Source organism: Panthera leo, chromosome B1 (genome assembly GCF_018350215.1).
Source record: "Panthera leo isolate Ple1 chromosome B1, P.leo_Ple1_pat1.1, whole genome shotgun sequence".
NCBI lineage: Eukaryota > Metazoa > Chordata > Mammalia > Carnivora > Felidae > Panthera > Panthera leo.
This window is the reverse complement of record NC_056682.1, coordinates 135,386,063-135,406,880: the sequence shown is the minus strand read 5'-3', so window position 1 is coordinate 135,406,880 and position 20,818 is coordinate 135,386,063. Positions and strand designations below refer to the sequence as shown.

Sequence of the window (20,818 nt, the reverse complement as noted above, 5' to 3'; positions counted from 1 at the left end):
ATTCTAAAGTACAATGTATTCCTTCCATTATTCTGCCAATAAATTTCCATTATAATAGGATCTGATAGTATAGTTTCCACACCTTGTCAAATTTAATAAACTGTACTTACACTTGCAATATCAACTCATATGACCATAATATTTTGTAACTTTTTTTATTTTTAAACATTTTATAATCTAGCCTGGAGATTAAATGCTACAGTCAGAATGCTCGGGTTGAAATTCTGACTCCAATGTTACAAAATGTTTTACTACAGTCAGCCACTTAATCTTTCTGTGCCTGGGTTTTCGCTTGTATAAGGGTAGTAACGATAACTTTCTCCACAGGAAGTACCTGCAAAGCGTTAACAAAGTGCCTGATATAAGCCCATGACCGTCATCATCTTTAAAAACACACTGGGGAAACAGTACAAGTATTATTGTATATAGAAGGAAGGGTGAGTTCAGAGGTAAAGTAATATTCAGAAAACTGTATCACAGGTTAGAATTAGGCTTAAGCATTAGAAAAACAATTGACTGAGTTCAAAAGTCCTCAGTCCAGTGGTCTGTATCACATACTTCTGGATAAGTTCATCTCCTACTACCTCAAAACTGGTACTCTCCTGGCACTCTGACATCATCACAGCATAATCTCAGTATTTGAAAATTTTCAAATACTGCTAATAATCTAATATGCTGCTGAAGTCAATAATTAATGGTAAGGAGCAAACCCTAAAGATAAAATGAAATGTTGATGGTAGGTGGTTGTTAGACACAATCATCAGCTATATATGAATCTGCAATAAACATAATGCATATAATTCAAATTTGTGCACTGACAGAATCATAAAATACTACATACAGAATTTTGGGTTTCTGCCCCAATAATTACAAATTAAATCAATAGGTCTGTGGTTGTGTCAGCTGAACAGAGGCACCAAGAGGCAGTTCTGAATGCAGCGAAAATGGGAATTGAAATCGAGGTCCCCCCAATCCTCCTCACCCCACACTCCCTCCTGTCCTCAAAGCAGTGGAATGTTAGAGCCAGCTCATACTGGCTCTTGAAAGGCAAGTGTTATATTTTTGGAATTTTATGTGCTAGTTGTTAAAACATAGCCATAATTAAAAATTAAGGTCTATAACTTACAACTAAATAAATTATTTAATTAATTTATTTAAATATTTTTATTTATTTTTGAGACAGAGAGAGATAGAGCATGAACAGGGGAGGGGCAGAGAGAGAGGGAGACACAGAATCCGAAGCAGGCTCCAGACTCTGAGCTGTCAGCACAGAGCCTGATGCAGGGCTCGAATCCACAGACTGTGAGATCATGACCTGAGCTGAAGTCAGACACTTAACCAACTGAGCCACCCAGGCGCCCCTAATAAATTATTTTAAAAACAAACTAAAAGTAAATACTCAAAACTCCTCACTTCCTACTTATTTTCTATAATTTACTATTACCTGTACTCTTTTTTAAATTTATTTATTAAAAAAAAATTTTTTTTTGGAGTGTTTATTTTTGAGAGAGAGAGAGAGAGAGAGAGAGACAGAGCATGAGCGGGAGAGGGGCAGAGAGAGAGAGGGAGACACAGAATCCGAAGCAGGCTCCAGGCTCCGAGCTGTCAGCATAGAGCCTGACGCGGGGCTCGAACTCACGAGCCGTGAGACCATGACCTGAACCGAAGTCGAACGCTCAACCGACTGAGCCAGCCAGGCGCCCCTTTATTTTTTTAATGTTTATTTGTTTATTTTTGAGACAGCAAGAGACAATAAGGTGCCGTGGGGGTGTGTAGAAGGGTCAGAGAGAGGGAGAAAGAGAATCCCAAGCAGGCTCCAAGCTGTCACACACAGCCCAACACAGCGACTGATGTCCCAAACTGTGAGATTGTGACCTGAGCCAAAATCAAGAGTCAGACACTTAACTGACTGAGCTACCCAGGTGCCCCTATTACCTGTATTCTTAAGATACTTTACAATGGGGTGCTATTGTGTGTCTCTTCCCAATCCACATTCAGTAACACATTAATTGCCTGAAACAGGTCACTGTGGCAGTAGTCACATCATGGAAGTCAATAAATGCGACACATTAGGATCACCCCCTCAACCCTGCTCCAGTCTAAGAGTTATTACCATTTACCAGAACAACGCTGCCTTAAAGTTACAGGTCAGCTACTTACTTCTTGGTAACTCTATCTACTAATGTTTTACAAACCCAATTAAAAAGGTACCAAGAAAGAAGGAAAACGTTATGTTTAAAAAGCTGACCACCTTAACATCTTTTGAAGGCACTTATTTTTTTCTAAACAATCCTTTCTGACATACAAATGTTCCTAAATATTGACACACGTGTAAATTCCTTCTTGTCTGTGAGTTGTGCTCAGATTAATTGTGTTTTAAAATAAAATGCATAGTGGTGCTTGGGTGGCTCAGTTGGTTGAGCATCTGACTCCTGAGGTCATGCTCTCACAGTCGTGGGATAGAGCCCTGCGTTGGGCTCAGTGCTGACAGTGCAGAGCCTGCTTCAGATTCTCACTCTCTCCCTCTCTGTCCCTTCCCTGCTTGCTCTGGCATGCACACTCTCTCTCTCGCTCTCAAAAAAAATTAATAAACGTTAAAAATATTTTTTTAATAAAATAAAATTCATTTTCAAAACAACTATCAAAACAGGATGAAATGTACACAGCACAAAGAAAAAAATAAAAACTTATTCCTGAGAAATTCATTGCATAAAGCAAAAGTTAATGAAGGAAATATATGATTCTAGAAGGTAGGTATACGACCTGTGAGGTCTGTGCCAGGAATGGGGGAAGGGTGTGAGGAAAGGATGTCAGAGGGGAAGGAGACAGAATCCTGAGGACCCTGGAGGCCAGAGAAGATACTGGCTTTTCTTCTACGGCTATGATTTTGGCATATTATTAGACTTGAAGAAAAACTACATGAATAGCTTAGGATAGTTTTAAGTTATTAAAAAATAACCACAGATTTTAACAGTAAAAGAACAGTAAGAATAGTAACAACACGTTATTCAACTTACCCTTAAAATGTCGGTCTTCAACTGCAATTCTGTCGGTGGGGCTGAGTGCATTAACCCCAGGAGAGTGCCCATGTCATCCTCCCCGTTTGGGGACAGCACCAACTGCTGGATAATCATCAGGGCATGCTGCCGGCACTGAGGGTACTTCACGATATTATGTGCACATCTCGCACCTCCAAATTCCCGGAAAATTCCTTGAAAGAGAAAAAAGAACAACATGGGCTAACTTAAAACATTCTAAGACAAAACAGATGAATTAAAATTTGATCTTTTTGTAGGAAGAGTAACTCAAAAGAATGTAAATAAGATGCACCCAACCATTTCCCCTTTTAAATTACAACACAAAACTGCACTGTGGGATGTCAGCAAAGGCATAACCAAATCCTCTCTAGATGTCTTTAATGCAAGAATAACACCCTAAGTTCACCATGTTCACATTCTCCAAATCTAGAACATACAGAAATTCCACAGGTAGCCTCCAACGAGACCCAATATTTTTATGTAAAGGCTTTAAGCTGAACAATAATGGAAATCAATTTGTGTAAAAAGCTCTCATAGGAACAATAGCCCAAATAAATGAGATTTAAACTGAATGAGACATTCAAAATAGTAGCAAGAAAGAAATGGAATAAATTATTCTACAATGAGTAACATTGCAAGGAACCAAACTTTTCAGGTAAGTCGAGCACACGAATAAAAAAAGACAAACTCTATAATAAAAAGCAATCACTGTACTGCTCCAAAGCCTTGTAGATTGATTCTTCACCCCTGTTATACAGATGAGGAAATGAGACATACAAAAGTTAAGTAACATGGCCAAGTTCACACAGCTAGCAAGTGTCAGAACAGGATTGATACCTAAAATAGCCCAGCTTTAAAGCTTTATGCTTTTAGAGTAGCTGGTATATGCCACTATTACAATAACTTATATCAAACAGTTTAGTATTATTTGGTTATATGTTTGGTCCCCATTAAACTTGGGATTTCCTCCAAGTCTGTATTTTTATAAATGTTTCCTGAGTGAAAAGATGTCAGTGTATTTTGCTGTAGCAGCCACTGTCCTCTCAACTTAATGACTTTCTCTTTGCAAACTTTGTAAGAAGTGAGTGTTAAAGTCATGTGCTGAGGTTTAACACACGGAAAGCCATGTATTTACTTCCAGGTGGCCAGTTAGTCCTCATTACATAATCATAATGGCTATTATTTTCTGAACACTTAACTGTGAGCAAAGCACTACGTGCCCAAGATCACATAGCTAGTAATATCTTTCTTAAATTACCTACTGAATTCATTCAACTCTGTTTTGGCATTTGCCAAAACTGTATTTAAGTAATGACATATAATTATATGTTTACATCTTTTTCTATCCGGTGGTAATTCCTTCAGGGCAAGATCATCTTTGTATCTCTAACACTTAGCATGGTGCCAGGGACACACGATATATTTTAAATATGTTGAATATTGAGTTCCTTTGCATACTCAGGCAAATAGACATGCGTGTGTTCACTAGCTCACTTATTTGTTCGCTCACTCATTCATCCATTTGTGGCTTCCCATAATACTTAAAATACAATTCACATTCCTTGGCATGGCCTAAAAGGCTCTCTATGATCTGAACCCAGCCTATTCATCTCGATTCATCTTCCCAATACTCTTCTCGAACTGTATTGACATTGTTGCCTGACAGATTTCTGATGTTGGCTAAAATTTCAAGTAATCTTTTTTTAAGAGCAAGAGCGGTATTTTACAAATACAAGTGGACTGTCAATGGATGGGCAGAAAAGAACTAAAGAGAAGTTGAGGCCAAAGATAAAGACTTAATAAATCCATTTTACCTGGGAGAAGCAAATTTTATTAGAGAATCACTTTTCAATACTTCCTTAAAGATGTAACATTATAATACTTCAAGTTGAATTACTAAAAATTAAGAAAATCATCATAGAGAGCAGATATTTTGGAAAATATTTAAGCAAAGTCATTCAACTAAGAGTATAATATGTAAATAAAAAAAACAACCTATTTCAAAAACAAGGCATACTATAAACAGCAATAAAATATAAGAACATATTTTGAAATAATAATGTTACATACTTTGTCAATAGACTTATAAAGGTTGAAAGTCTTGCATTTCTACATAGGATGGAACCATCACTGAATCAATAGTTTTTTCTATAAGTGATAAGGACATTTCAGAAGCAAGAATCATTAGAGAAGACAAAATCAGAGAGAACACTCTCCGAAAGCATTTGCTAGTAGCCTGGCTAGTCACCTGCATTTGTGTTTGATCCTTGAAGCAGCACTGTCAAGGTCTCCATAACCAACAAAGCCAGGTGTTTTTGGTCTTCAACTGAACTATTATTTCTTGAGTCCCCTAGGAAAAAGGATCAAAGGTTCAAATCACAAAAGATTGTATGCTTATTTTGTTTTTGATTCAGGTTTTTGATAATTTAATTATTTCTTTAATATTCACTTTTACCACTAATGCAATTGATATAATGCAACCTTTAAAAATGATACACATGTCCACCGGCTACCAAAATAAAGTCAAAATCAGTGTTCACAGGTTTTATTTTGGTGTGGCTAGAAAGTCACAACTGTCTAACAAATATTAAAAAGGAAAATGTCAACACTGGGTGATATATGAATTGCTGAGTCACTAGATCATTCACCTGAAACTGATATAACACTATATGTTAACTGGAATTCAAATAAAAACTTAAAAAAGGGGGGGATGCCAAAGTTAAATGTATTTTTCTCACAAAGGATTTCCTAATCAAAGCAGTTAACAAGAGGATGCTAGATTTTAAGGCACCAAAGAGAAAGAAAAGTTTATGAATAGTGCATCTATTCAAACTATATTAATTCAACATATTTAATACTTAAATGCCAGAAACTGCTATGCTTTTATCGGATTTATTAGAAAGGATGAAAAATATCAAATTTACGGTACCTAAATAATAATACATGTGTATATACATAACATCACTAAAAAGATATATATATATATTTTTGTTCTCTGTAATTAAAAACATTTTGAGGCACCTAAACTTTCCAAATCTTTCTCGGATCTTTTTAAATTCCCTCTTAGAAGCAGAAAGTAGCAGCCATGAGTCATGTGGACCATGTTTCCCTTAATTTTTACCGTACATTCTTTTCTACTACAATGGCCCCTGCTCCTTCCCAATTCCCTAACAGAAGTTGAATGAACAAGTTAACCGTGTGAATTATTTGCAAGGATATCACAATGCAGATGAGTAAGTCATTAAATCTATAGCCAAATGAATGGCAAAACATGAACAAAACATGCTGCCCAAACCCTTTTATCATAAAAAGTGAATGGAAAATGCTTTACCTTGTTCATTTAGTGCCTGAGTTGGATCCTTCAAGAGAGCAGCATATTTGTGCAAAAGGTTTACCATGACCTCCAGAAGGCCCACCTCCCTGAACACATCTTTAAATATGTAGTCATGTCGTGTAAACTTAAGAAGCGTCTTCATTGCAATAATGCTACAGTGGTAAGAAGAGCTAGATTTTAAGAGGATGCTAACGCTAATGAGTTCTTTACAAGGGATATAATTCAAGCTAAAAACAACAAACTCCAGCATCTCAAAGTATTTGCTTTGTACTTCTGGGAGCTTAGAAATCTTTTCTGCAAACTGTGACAGTGTGTGCTGTGACTCCAGGATGAAGTAATTGGCATTGTCAGCCATGTAAATATTTGTGATGGCATCAAGAATGATTTGGGCAAGGAAGTTGGTTTTTGCTTTTAAAAATGCATTCTGAAGAACTGCAAAGGCTTGGATGTTTCTCACACTGTGACCTAAAATGGAAAACAAGAACACAAAAGTAGGTATTATGTGACATTTTAAATCGTGGCAAACTAGTCTATTTAAACAGATCATGAATTGTAATATTTATCAACTATTTACTAAGAACACATCCCGTTTTCACAAAAAGTCTTAAATTACTTACTAATTAGCTTCAGTCATTTCATTAAAAATAACAATACTGATTAAACTTTTAATGCATCATTATGAATATTCCAATTCAAGAATAGTATATGTTGAAACGTTAGACTGTTACAGAGAATAAAGCATGTTATGTAAGCACAGGCTTCAGAATTTGGAAATGTGCAGGGATTTCACTTCTTATTATCTGCAAGACAGACCTGGTCTGTAAGAACAGTTACCTCTCAAGAAAAAACCTTTAGCCTGAAGCCGGAGGCCAGGGAGCAGCAAGAATGCAGGCAGGAAAACAGGGGTCTGAAAATTCTCTAAGTTCCAGTTTTCCCTTTATAATTACTACACTAGAACCTCCATAAATTTTAATTTGAAAATTTATTTTGTTTTCAAGCTAGAAGTGCAATTTCTTTACGTATATGTTTCTTAAAGCGATTTATGGCTAGCTATTAGCTATATTTTTAAACATCTGATTTTCAAACACACCAACTTAAAAAAAATCTGTATACATGGCTCTTGTGAGGCAAATTAATAAAAATAATTATACAGAAATTAACATGGAAAGTATGCGAAGCACCTGAAAACAACTGTTTGCCTCTAAAAACTGTCCCCAGCCCCACAACTATTAGCAGTATAGGTCATTTGTTAAATGACCAAAAAATTAACATAGTGTCAAGAAATTAACATAGTGCCTTAAAGAAAAAGCTGGATTTTTAAATGAAGACAAACAGGGACGCCTGGTGGCTCAGTCAGTTTCGGCTCAGGTCATGATCTCAAGGTTCGTGAATTTGAGCCCCACGTCATCAGGCTCTGTGCTGACAGTGTGGAGCCTGCTTGGGATTCTCTCTCTCTCCTTCCTCCTGTTCCTCCTCCACTTGTGCTCTTTCTCTCAAAATAAATAAATAAACTTAAAACATAAAAAAAAAAAAACTAAAAAGAAGATAAACACAGAACTAGAAAAACTAATCCTGGCTTGGACATTCTTTTTAGTATATATACATATATATATTTTAACGTTTATTTATTTTTGAGAGACAGAGAGTGAGCGGTGGAAGGGCAGACAGAGAGGGAGACACAAAATCAGAAGCAGGTTCCAGGTCTGAGGAGTCAGCACAGAGCCCAATGTGGGGCTTGAACTCATGGACCACGAGATCATGACCTGAGCTGAAGTTGGAAGCTCAACTGACTGAGCCATCCAGGTGCCCCCTGGCATGGACATTCTTTAAAAAATGAAAAGGACTGGAAGATTTAGTATTGTTAAGATGTCAATTCTCCCCAAGTTGATTTACATTCTAAGTATTCTCAGTCAACTCTCAGGCTCAGGCTTTTGTTTTTTGTTTTCAAAATTTGACATGATTAAATTTATATGGAGTTCAAAGGATATAGAAAAGCCAAAGTGATTTTGAAAAAGAAAAACAAAATTAGACAATTTAAAATGACTCTAAGACTTATTTTAAAGATACAGTAAAAAGAAAAAAAAGATACAGTAACCAAGAAATTATAGTTTTGGCTTAAGGACAGACACACATTGATCCATGGAGCAGAACTGAAAAAGAATCCCAGATATATGTTTGTACATGGTCTCCCCCCGCCCCCTTTTTTTTATTTTGAGAGAGAGAGGTAGAGAGAGAGGGAGGGAGAGGAAGAGAGGAGGAGAGACAGAATTCCAAGCAGGCTCTATGCCATCAGCACAGAGCCCCACATGGGGCTCGATCTCACAAACCATGAGATCATGGCCTGAGCCAAAATCAAGAGTCGGACGCTTAACTGACTGAGCCACCCAGGCACCCTATACATGGTCTTTTCAACAAAAGGTCTTGGATACCCATACTGGAAGAAAAAAACCGTATTCCCTGCCATATACAAATATTAACTTAAAATGCATCACAGATGTTCATATAAGAATCAAAATATGAAACTCCTAGAAGAAAACACAAATTTTATGGATTTTGGGTTAAGTAACATTTTTTCAATCTGAGGTCAAACCTACAAAATATTTTTTTTAATGTTTATTTATTTTTGAGAGAGAGAGAGAGAGCGAACACGTATGCACGAGCTGGGGAAGGGCAGAGAGAGAGGGAGACAGAGGATCCAAAGCAGGTTCTAGGCTCCACGATGACAGCAGAGAACTCAATGTGAGGCTCAAACCCAAGAACTGTGAAATCATGACCCGAGCTAAAGTTGGACACTTCACCAACTGAGCCACCCAAGTGCCTCCCTACAAAATATTTTTAAAATGATAAACTGGACTTTATCAAAATTAAAAGTTACATTCTTCTAAAGATGCCACTAAGAAAAAAAGGCCAAGTTAAGATCGGCAAAACATACTATAACACAAAAAATACATGTATCTTATAAAAGATTTATCCAGAATATCTAAAGAACTCTTAAAATCCCAGAATGAACAATCCTATCAAACACTGGGCACAGAGATCTGAACCCAAGTAGAGATACAAATGGCAAATAACACATTAAAAGATGCTCAAAATCATTTAGAAAAATGTAAATTAGAAAACACAACTAGATACTACTACATACTCACTAGATTACCTAAATTAAAAAGACTAACACCATTAGTGCTGCTGAGGATGTAAAGCAAATTTTCTTACATTGCTGGTGTGAGTACTTCAGAAAACAGTCTGGCAGTTTCTTGTAAAGTTAAATATTCATTTACCATATGACCCAGCAATTCTACTGCTTGGTATTTACCCCAAAGAAATGAAAATATATGTCCCCACAAAGACTTGCTTCATATAAATGTTCACAGTAGCTTTATTCATGATAGTTAAATAAATGCTGTCAATTGGTGAATGGGTAAACAAATTGTGACATATCCAAATGAAATACTATCCAAAAAAGGAACTTCAGATACACGAGATAATATGAATGAATCACAAAAGTGAAAGAAGCCAAATACAAAAAACTACATACTCTATGACTCCAGTTTATGAAATTCTAGAAAGGGCAATACCAAAGGAGATCAATGGTTGCTAGCAAGTTGGTGGGAAAGCAGGGACTGAATGGAAAGGGAAACAGGTAAATTTTTAGAAGGGTGGGCATATTCCATATCATGATTATGGTGGTGATTGCACAACCATATGCCTTTATGAAAATGCATCAGATTCAACACTAAAAATTGACAAATTTTAATATATGCCAATTATGTCTCACCTATTGACCAGAGAAAAAAGACATTCCATACTCTCTTTATGTGAATAGAGCTATCTCCTTTAGTCAGCACAATAACCCTACAATGCAGGCCATGGGATATAGCTATCTTTTGAGTTATAACTGAAACTCAAAATGATCTATCCTGATCCATTCATTTTATAGAATATTATATTAATTTTTCTGAAGAAGAAAGTGATATTTAGAAAGGTTAGATAACTCACAATCATATGAATTCTGATTCTTAGGGCACTGTCCTTTCTAGTTAACCTTGCTTTCGTTGACATTAGGTCACTGGATTCTCACAGTTAACCCTGCAAGGTTATGTATTTTACTATCCCAGTTACAGATGGGACAATATAAGTAAGACATACGAGGAAGGTTAATTTTGCTGCATTAATTCTCTCATTGCAAAATTATGCGAATATAACCAGCTATTATACCACTATCATGATCGGATTAACCAAATGAAACAATAATAAAGTTTAAAATTGGAAGAATACTGTGAAATATTTTTAAATTGACTCAAATAGTTGTAGAATAATCAAGCTACAGTCTGTAAATTAGAAGTTTTTTGAAAGTCCTATTTTTTTGTTAATAATTAAATAAAATGAAATGCTTAACTACTCAGTAAGATATGCCTAGATTTCTACTTACTGCACAAAGACTCACTTGAAGAGTTCTGTACAACCTAGAGACTGACAGTACAAGTCACTGTAGGAAGTCTGTCTGACAACTTCAACCTAAGTCATAACTTTTCAATAGAATTTTCTCCAGCGAATTAAATTTAGGACTTTCTAGTATATCCATTTATTCTCACTGAAGAAAAAAATTTATAACCATTGACTTCTATGCCATAAAATACATAGCTAACATACTGTGGAATTTAAACAATCACACATGTTGATATTTTCTGGCTAAATTTTATGCCCAAATATCATAACTATATTGAGTATTTAGTGACAATCACAGGAAAGAAACTATGAGAGGCCTTGAGGCTTATTAGATTCCATAACAGTTATTATGCATTTAAAATAATAGGGCACTTGGGTGGCTCAGTCGGTTAAGCATCTGACTTCAACCCATGTCATGATCCCCCGCATTGTGGGTTTGAGCCCCGTGTCAGGCTCTGTGCTGACAGCTTGGAGCCTGGAGCCTGTTTCAGATTCTGTGTCTCCCTCTCTCTCTGCCCCTCCCTGTTTGTACTCTGTCTCCCAGAAATAAACATTAAAAAAAATATTTTTTATAAAAAAAAATAAAATAAACAGTAAAACTAGCTTGCACTCTTAGGTAACTAAATGTTATTAACTAAACAAGGTTTCTTAGTAAAAGAATCACTAGATAAGGAGTCAAAGTTAGGAAATCTGAACTATAAAATTTATTCTCTGACCTGAAAGAAATAATATAACTTCTTTATACCTACATTTGCTCAGTTTTACAATATAAGCACTTGCACCTTATGCTTTCTATTTATATCTTCTAGAGAAAAACATGGCAATCAGCGTGTTACTAAAGTTCCAACCATGTAAATTAGAAATGCTTTAGCATGCCAATGTTCAAAAAAGGCATGTTCCGACTGTTGTTTGAATGTTAAGGTGAAATATTAAGATGTAAATTTCACTGATGTTATAATATTTTCATTATATATACATATGTGTATATATGTGTATGTATGTGTGTGTGTGTGTATATATATATATATATATATATATATATATATTTGAAGTATTTGATCTGCTAAAGACTGTCACTTAAGAACTTGCACCATAAAGAAACCATAAACTCTAATGAAAAAAAGCATATTACCTTTACACATGTAACATAAAGAGAAATCAAAGTCAAACTAATTTATTCTGTCTCTGTTTCTCTGAGTGGCTCAAAACAGGGGAAAATAACAATCAAAAAAAAGGACTCACCTTTGCCTGCAGGCTGAGGTACTGCAAATCCAGGCAATAGAAAGGGTGCCCCTGTGGTAATACCAGCTGGTTTTAGTTCATTGACACCATATGTTGTTAGGGAAGTTATCAGATTAACCAGATCTTTCAAGGCATCTTTGGATTCTGCTTCTTTTGCTTGTTCCAATCTAGGAAAAGTATGATTTAGTAAATATTTTTTCTCTCTTGTTGTATTTTCAAATTTAACACAGAAAGAAAATTTCATTTTGTACATGCAATAATATATAAAGCACTCCAAGAGGTTTCATCGTACAAGTTTTCCTATATAAAAACATACTATTTTTTAAAATCTATAAATTTTATTATAAGACATTACACCATAATGAAAGAAAATTATATTAAATAGTCTAAAGACCTCATATATAAGTGCTGATTTTACATTTAACAGTGTTATTTTAGATAGCTCACTTTAGCCTTTGGTAGAAAGTATCTACAAAATAAAAGAATTAGGGGCGCCTGGGCGGCTCAGTCAGTTAAGCGGCCGACTTCGGCTCAGGTCATGACCTCGCGGTCCGTGAGTTCGAGCCCCGCGTCCGGCTCTGTGCTGACAGCTCAGAGCCTGAAGCCTGTTTCAGATTCTGTGTCTCCCTCTCTATGACCCTTCCCCGTTCATGCTCTGTCTCTCTTTGTCTCAAAAATAAATAAACGTTAAAAAAATTTTTTTCAAAATAAAAGAATTACATTAAATCTCTCTTAAGTTTCCTAAATTTCCAAGGTTATGAAGTTTCACTGTTTACAGCCAAAAATTTTATTAACCATTTCTTTCCGAAGACAATTTCTGAGTTAACTTTCAAAAATTAATTTCTTGGAAAGTTTTAAGTCTTTATCTGTATTCATTAATTAATTCAGGTACTCATTAGAATACATTAAATAGTCCTGAGAGTCTAACAATTTTTTATTTTTTTTAAATTTTATTTATTTATTTATTTATTTATTTATTTATTAACGTTTATTCATCTTTGGGACAGAGAGAGACAGAGCATGAACGGGGGAGGGGCAGAGAGAGAGGGGGAGACACAGAATTGGAAGCAGGCTCCAGGCTCTGAGCCATCAGCCCAGAGCCCGACACGGGGCTCGAACCCACGGACCGCGAGATCGTGACCTGAGCTGAAGTCGGACGCTCAACCGACTGAGCCACCCAGGCGCCCCCTAACAATTTTTTAAAACAATGTTTCTTTAAAAGAACATTTGGAGTCATTGTGGAATTATTTCTTGACTGTGGCTTGAGAACACAAAATGGGGTGCAAAACTATCTTTTTTAAAGAGTAAGATTTACTGGGGCTTCCTAATAGAACTAATTATTCTCATTAAAATAAAACTGGAGAGGGGCACCTGCGTGGCTCAGTCAGTTAAGTGTCCGACTCTTGATTTCAGCTCAGGTCATGATCTCAAGCAAGGTTCATGGAACAGGGCCCTGCATCTAGCTCTGCACTAACAGCATGGAGCCTACTTGGGATTCTCTCTCTCCCTCTCTTTCTGCCCCTCCCCCCTTTCTCTCTTTCTCACTCAAAATAAATAAACTTCAAAAAAAATTAATAAAGCTGGAGAATGTACAAAAGTAGAAAAGAAATATGCTTAGGCTCATAACTTAGACATTTTGATATGGTTTATGTACTTTTTTATTGTAAAAAGTTTGGTCTTAATAGTAGTTATTTTTATACCATATAAAGAATTTTATAACCTGTTTTTTCCATTTACCAGTGTCAATACAAATGCTCTTCCATTTATATAAAATCTCTTTACATATTCTTTTAATGGCCATGAAGAGCCAATCACAAATTTGGGAAGAGAGAGAGAGACGGGGGACGGCCAGCAGAAATCAGAATTCAGAATCATTAATATGCATAAAGTTTTGCCTACAATATTCACAATTATATTTTTAGGATTAATAAACATAAGTGAAATTATTCTATCAAGAGTATCGACATTTTTGAGGCTCTTGATAATATCTGACCAACCTGTGTCCTCAGAGGATTACACCAATTAACACCCTCTAGTAATGTGAAAGGCTTATTTCATCAACTTTTATGTCCTCCTTTGTAAATTAGGGTATATATGCAAAATTCTCTTCTGGGAAGTTGCCTAGTAGTACTGGCAACCGGGTTAAACTGGTGTCACATATAAGGAGTTTACAAAATAGTACTGGTTTACAACAAACCAAATGATTTACAAGTAAGTAAAGAGCCAAAACAACTAATGAGGCATGAGTATTTTCTTCCTAATAAAATTCCAACCAGCCATTCTCCCAGGATATGTATAAAACATTTGGGGTGGAAAAGGGGGCTAGTGAAACATTTTGTTTTATATATACATTTGTAAGGTCTCATTCAATCTACATAATTATTCTTATTCACTGCATTAATAAACCATTGGTATAGTAAAATACTAAAAATGTAACTAAGTGAGAAGCGTTTACACTTTACGAACATGTTCATTAGTTCATCTAAGCTCTTTTTCCTCAGCTACCAAAGAGTACATACACTTTCACACCTAACCACTGACTCCACCAAGTTTGTAGCCCGCATTTGTCAGTTTAAACTCACTTTTTGTACTCTGTTGACAGAACAGGAATAAAAAGAAGTGATTAAAGTCAAGGGGATAAAGTATACATTAACTAAATCATTAATTCCTTTTTTTCCATAACCCCAAACCACGCTGTTCCCAATGATGAAAAAAACTGACTAGACATTTAAAATATGTTCTTAAATTGTGGGATTTTACCTAAGCAAGAGATCACAAAGGAAATTATATCCTTGCCATATCCGAAAATCATCCAAAAGAGTTTGGGAAACATCACTGGAATCTTTGAGGAAACAAGAAAGCCCAGCAAACATTTCAACAATTTCTAGGGGAGACAGGTCATCTGATTGCTGCATATTCTGAACACATGTAGATAAACATTCTTTTTCTGTAAGAATTAAGAATTAAATACATATTATTTATGTCAATTGCTTAAGAAAATTTTGATTAACTGTGTTTAATAAAACATTAAGTGAAACATTAAGTATTAATCTATGAAATATTATAAGATAAATGTTACACATTCTAAAAGTAAATATGATATATATATTCATTGGAAAAGCTCTGCCTCTAAGTAGTAAACAAAGGGTAAAAGAGGAAATGTTGGAAAATAGTTGACATTTATCTAGTTTTTACACCATATTTGGATATTTTTCATTAAACAAAATGCTGCCAAATGACATTTTTGAGCTTTTATATTAGTATAGTCAAAGAAAGAGAAAAAAACCCTATCTTCTATGTTTAAAAATAAAAATCCATAACTAGTTTAAAAGCTAAAATTAGAGTGAATATGGACAATGAGATACAGAAATACTTCGGGAAATAAAATTTTTTAAATTATGCTTGCACTACTTGTTACTCGTTTAAAGCAAAGTTGTACCTATTACTGACATTGGGGATTGAAGGCTTTTCAAAAAAGACTTTCTCATATCTGTAATGAAATTTATTTGTCTAAAAAAACCCGGTGTCATATAACAAAGGCTAAAAAGATTTAACACAGAAAAGGAGGCAAGAACATTTAATGAAGGATTGATGTTAGGTGAGTAAAAAAGTTGTATTAAAAATTATTTTGAAGGATTTTCAGGAAAAAAATATATAATAAGTGAAGTATTTGAGATGGTACATTGTCTTCTATTTAGACATTTAAATGTCTATAAAGACATTATAGCTGACACTTATATAGGACTTGAACAGAATGGATAATTTCTCCTTAGTGCTGGTAAAGAATCTACCTAATTTCATTTATGCTACATTGGATACATAGTTATCCATTTATGAAGTATCTTCAGAAAGGCTTTAAACTACAGTATCTCAAATATAGTTTTTTTTTTCATAGAAGAGTAGGAAAGAATAGGCTGACACAGAACTTACATTATGATTAAACATTTACATGACAATGAAATTATTTCAAGTCTGTATATATCTATTGTTTGGAACATATAAAAATTTCTCACATTTGAAATGCCTCACAAACAAGAATATTTTTTTTTTCTCCTGGCAAATATAGTTTTTAATTTAAAATAGAACCTTTAGAGAACTGAGAAATAAAAAGCAATCTGTCATCATATGAAGAAGAGAAAACTGGAAGAAACGTAGAGCTCCTAAAATGAACATAAAGAAATATTCACCATGAATATACTTCACTACATTGACACTAAGACCGTGACGGGATATGGTCATAAGGACTTCTCCAGCACTCTTCCTCCACGGCAGGTTGTAGGGAGGGCACCAAGAGGTTATTGCACTGAATAAAAGCTGGAGATCATCTTTTTGAGCCAGCTCCTCCGCCGGAGAAACAAAACTGCAGAGTTTCACTAAGATCTAAAAAACACAAAACATATCTGTATTTAAATAAATGAATGGTTGGGTAAAGGGAGGAGCTAGAAAAGGACTACATCTGATGATTAAAAACCCTGAGAGTTCAGGGTTAGTATTAAGTGATATCATTAAAGCCACAATGATGGGTTCTCTACCTTAGGCAACATTAAAAAAGACACCTATAATTTAGAAGTGTGTTATGGTAAAACAGTAAGCCAGCCCTACTTTTATCAGCTCATTTAAAAAAAGAAAGAAAGAAAAAAAGAAAGAAAGAAAGAAAGAGAAAGAAAGAAAAAGAAAGAAAGAAAAGCCTTCTGTGTATCTATTCCTCTCCCTGGTATTTTTGCACACTGACTCTTTGAAACAGAATAAATCAACAGTAACTTTCGAGGTCAACATTTTAGTTTTCTAATTTGGCTCTTTAGTTCTTAGTTTGTCATAGGTGAGATGGAATTTTCTTCTCTAAAATGGACAGTTTTTTGGAGGTAAGAAAGTAAAAACAGGGGGCACCTGGGTGGTTCAGTCGGCTGGGTGGTTCCAACTTCGGCTCAGGTCATGATCTCACAGTGTGTGAGTTTGAGCCCCCTGTTTGTGCTGACAGCTCAGAGGCTGGAGCCTACTTCAGATTCTGTGTCTCACTCTTTCTCTGTCCCTCCCTGGCTCGCACGCACACACACACACACACACACACACTCTCTCTCTCTCTCTCTCTCTCCCCCTCCTTCCCTCCCTCCATCAAAAATAAATATTAAAAAACAAATTAAAAAAAAAAAAAAGTAAAAACAGGTCTTTAAAAATACTTTCAAATTGTTACAATTTCTATTCAAGTAGAAAGGGGTATTACAGTAATAAAATCATCCTAATTCAAAAGTGTCTTTCAATTACATCTAGTAGCCAAAAATCTTCTATGGCCTGGCTTTCAAAGAATATTCAAAACTTCTTAAACTTTAAGATGAAAACATATTCCTTAACTATGATTTGCAGAATACACATTACACAAGTGCTCAAAGCACTAAGAGCCACTACTTGCAGAATTCAGCTAGGGTTTTTTCTCTCAATGCATTTTTGTCTTTTAATCTTGACTCAGCTTCAGGAAAAGTGAACTTTTCTTCTCTTTGCTAAAATTTCTCATGTAAATATTTTTAAGTATATACACTATAAATAAAATAACTATAATTTACGTAAATTTTATTCTCCTGAAAGTGCCTAATGAAATTTGAGTATTTTACGATCTATGGGGAAACTGCTAAGTAGAAAAAAATAATTTTACATAGTTTTCATCTGTGGAAGCTAGGTTTTACCTTTCCTACTTCCTTCAATGAAAAATTTACTTCAGTACAAGGGCTTTCTAATCCATAGCTACCAAATTATCAGGATGGAAAAAAAAGGACTAAGAAAGAATTCAGAGAAGTAATATGTTTACAGCATCAGTAAATACAGGCATTCTACCCTCCGTCCCCCAACACACACACACACATACACACACACACACACACACACAAATGGTTGGAGAAATTATTGCCTACTAACTTAACATGTATAATAGGTATTATATTTTCCCATATGTATTGAATGCAACAAAAAAAGATAATATGAAAAAAATAGTCAACTGTAGCATCATCGATGCTCATAAAGGTGTATTATCAACTATGTGATTAGAGAGATGGATGCCATTAGAGATGGCATCTAATCTGTAACATAAAAACAAACCCAAAAATAAACTACTGTTTTACAAATCAAATCTTTGTTCTCAAAAATGAACTGGATTTAATTCCTTAAATTTGTTGACTCTAAAAATAACTAGTTCTTAAAGAGCAGGAAGAAACAACACCTAGGGACTTAATCAACACAGATACAAGCAAGATGTCTGAACCAGAATTTACAAACACAATAATAAGAATACGAGTTGGAGTTGAAAATAGATTAGAATCCCCTTCTTCAGAGATAAAAGAAGTAAAAGCTAGTTATGATGAAATAAAAAATGCTATAACTGCACTGCAATCTTGAATGGATGCCACAGTGGCAAGGATGGATGAGGCAGAGCAGCAAATCAGTGGTATAGAGGCCAAACTTATGCAGAATACCGAAGCATTTGAAAAGAAGAGAGACACTAAGGCAAAAGAGCATGATTTAAGAATTTGAGAAATCAGTGACTCATTAAAAAGGAACAACATCAGAATCATATGGGTCCCAGAAGAGGAAGAGAGAGAAATAGGGGTAGAAAGGTTATATGAGCAAATCATAGTGGAAAACGTTCCTAACCTGGGGAAAGACACAGACATCAAAATCCAGGAAGCACAGAAGACTCCAAGTAGATTCAACAAAAACCGACCATCAACAAGGCATATCATAGTCAAATTCACAATATTCAGGCAAAGAAAGAATCATGAAAACAGCAAGGGAAAAAAGTTCTTAATCTATAAGGGAAGACAGATCAGGTTTGTAGCAAATCTATGCACAGAAACTTGGCAGACCAGAAAGGAGTGGCAGGATATATTCAATGTGCTGAATCAAAAAAAAAATATGCAGCCAAGAATTCTTTATCTAGAAAGGCTGTCATTCAAAATAGAAGGAGAGATTAAAAGTTTCCCAGACAAACAAAAATTAAAGGAGTGTGTGACCACTAAACCAGCCCTGCAAGAAATTTTAAGGGGGACTCTCTAAGGGGAGAAAAACTGAGGGGAGAAAAAAACCCACAAAAGCAACAAAGACTAGAAAGGACCAGAGAACACCACCAGAAACTCCAACTCTACAAGAAACATAATGGCAATAAATTCGTATCTTTCAGTACTCACTCTAAACGTCAATGGACTAAATGCTCCAATCAAAAGACATAGGGTAACAGAAAACAAGATCCATCTATATGCTGTTTACAAGAGACCCAATTTAGACCTAAAGACACCTTCAGATTGAAAGTAAGGGGACAGAGAATCATCTATCATGTTAATGGTCGATAAAAAGAAAGCCGGAGTAGCCATACTTATATCAGACAATCTACGCTTTAAAATAAAGACTATAACAAGAGATGAAGAAGGGCATTATATCATAATTAAGGGGTCTATCCACCAAGAAGACCTAACAATTGTAAATATTTATGCTCCAAATGTGGTAGCACCAAGTATTTAAATCAATCACAAACATAAAGAAACTCATTGATAATGATACAATAGTAGGGGACTTCAACACCACCCTTACAGCAATGGACAGATATCTAAACAGAAAATCAACAAGGAAGCAACAGCTTTGAAGGACACACTAGACCAGATGGACTTAACAGATATATTTCAGAACATTTCATCCTAGAGCAGCAGGATATACATTCTTCTCCAGTCTACATGGAATGTTCTCTGGAATAGATCACATACTGGGAGACAAATCAGGCCCCAGTAAGTACCGAAAGATCAAGATCATACTGTGCAGACATTCAGACCACAACTCTATGAAACTCAAAATCAACCACAAGAAAAAAATTGGAAAGGTAACAAATACTTGGAGACTGAGGAACATCCTACTAAAGAATGAATGGGCTAACCAAGAAGTTAAAGAGGAAATTAAAAAGTACATGGAAGCCAATGAAAATGATAACACCACAGTCCAAACCCTCTGGGACACAGCAAAGGAGGTCATAAGAGGGAAGTATAGAGCAATCCAGGCCTTCCTAAAGAAGAAAGCTCTCAGACACACAACCTAACTTTACGCCTTAAAGAACTGGAATAAAAACAGCAGATAAAACTCCAAACTAGCAGAAGACAGAAAATAATAAGGATTAGAGCAGAGATCAATGCTATTGAAACCAAAAAAAAACAGAACAGATCAATGAAACCAGAAGCTGGTTCTTTGAAAGAATTAACAAAATTGATAAACCACTAGCCAGTTTGATCAAAAAGAAAAATGAAAGGACCCAAGTAAATAAAATCAAGAATGAAAGAGATCACAACCAACACAACAGAAATAAAAACAATAATAATAGAATATTATGAGCAATTATATGCCAATAAAATGGGCAATCTGGAAGAAATGGGACAAATTCCTAGAAACATATAAACTACCAAAACTGAAACAGAAAGAAATAGAAAATTTGGACAGACCCATAACCAGTAAAGAAATTGAATCAGTAATCAAAAATATCCCAAAAAGTAGAGTTGAGGGCCAGATGGCGTTCCAGAGGAATTCTACCAAACATTTAAGGAAGAGTTAACACCTATTCTCTTGAAGCTGTTCCAAAAAATAGAATGGAAGGAAAACTTCCAAACTCTTTCTATGAAGCCAGCATAACCTTGATTCCAAAACCAAAGACCCCACTAAAAAGGAGAACTATAGACCAATTTCCCTGATGAACATGGATGCAAAAATCCTCTACAAGACATTAGCCAACCAGATC

General features: G+C 35.2%; 1 protein-coding gene across 7 annotated transcripts in view; it reads right to left on the bottom strand.

The window, feature by feature from the left end:
• Positions 1 to 20,818, bottom strand: part of WDFY3 (WD repeat and FYVE domain containing 3) — a 276,427-nt gene that overhangs the window by 129,076 nt on the left and 126,533 nt on the right. For all 7 annotated transcript variants that reach the window (XM_042936004.1, XM_042936003.1, XM_042936001.1 and 4 more), the window contains 6 exons: positions 16,248 to 16,440; positions 14,821 to 15,007; positions 12,061 to 12,227; positions 6,370 to 6,837; positions 5,287 to 5,388; positions 3,018 to 3,211 (listed from right to left, as the gene is read on the bottom strand). In XM_042936004.1, coding sequence (XP_042791938.1) covers positions 3,018 to 3,211; positions 5,287 to 5,388; positions 6,370 to 6,837; positions 12,061 to 12,227; positions 14,821 to 15,007; positions 16,248 to 16,440 — 1,311 coding nt within the window. The remainder of the gene's footprint in view (positions 1 to 3,017; positions 3,212 to 5,286; positions 5,389 to 6,369; positions 6,838 to 12,060; positions 12,228 to 14,820; positions 15,008 to 16,247; positions 16,441 to 20,818) is intronic.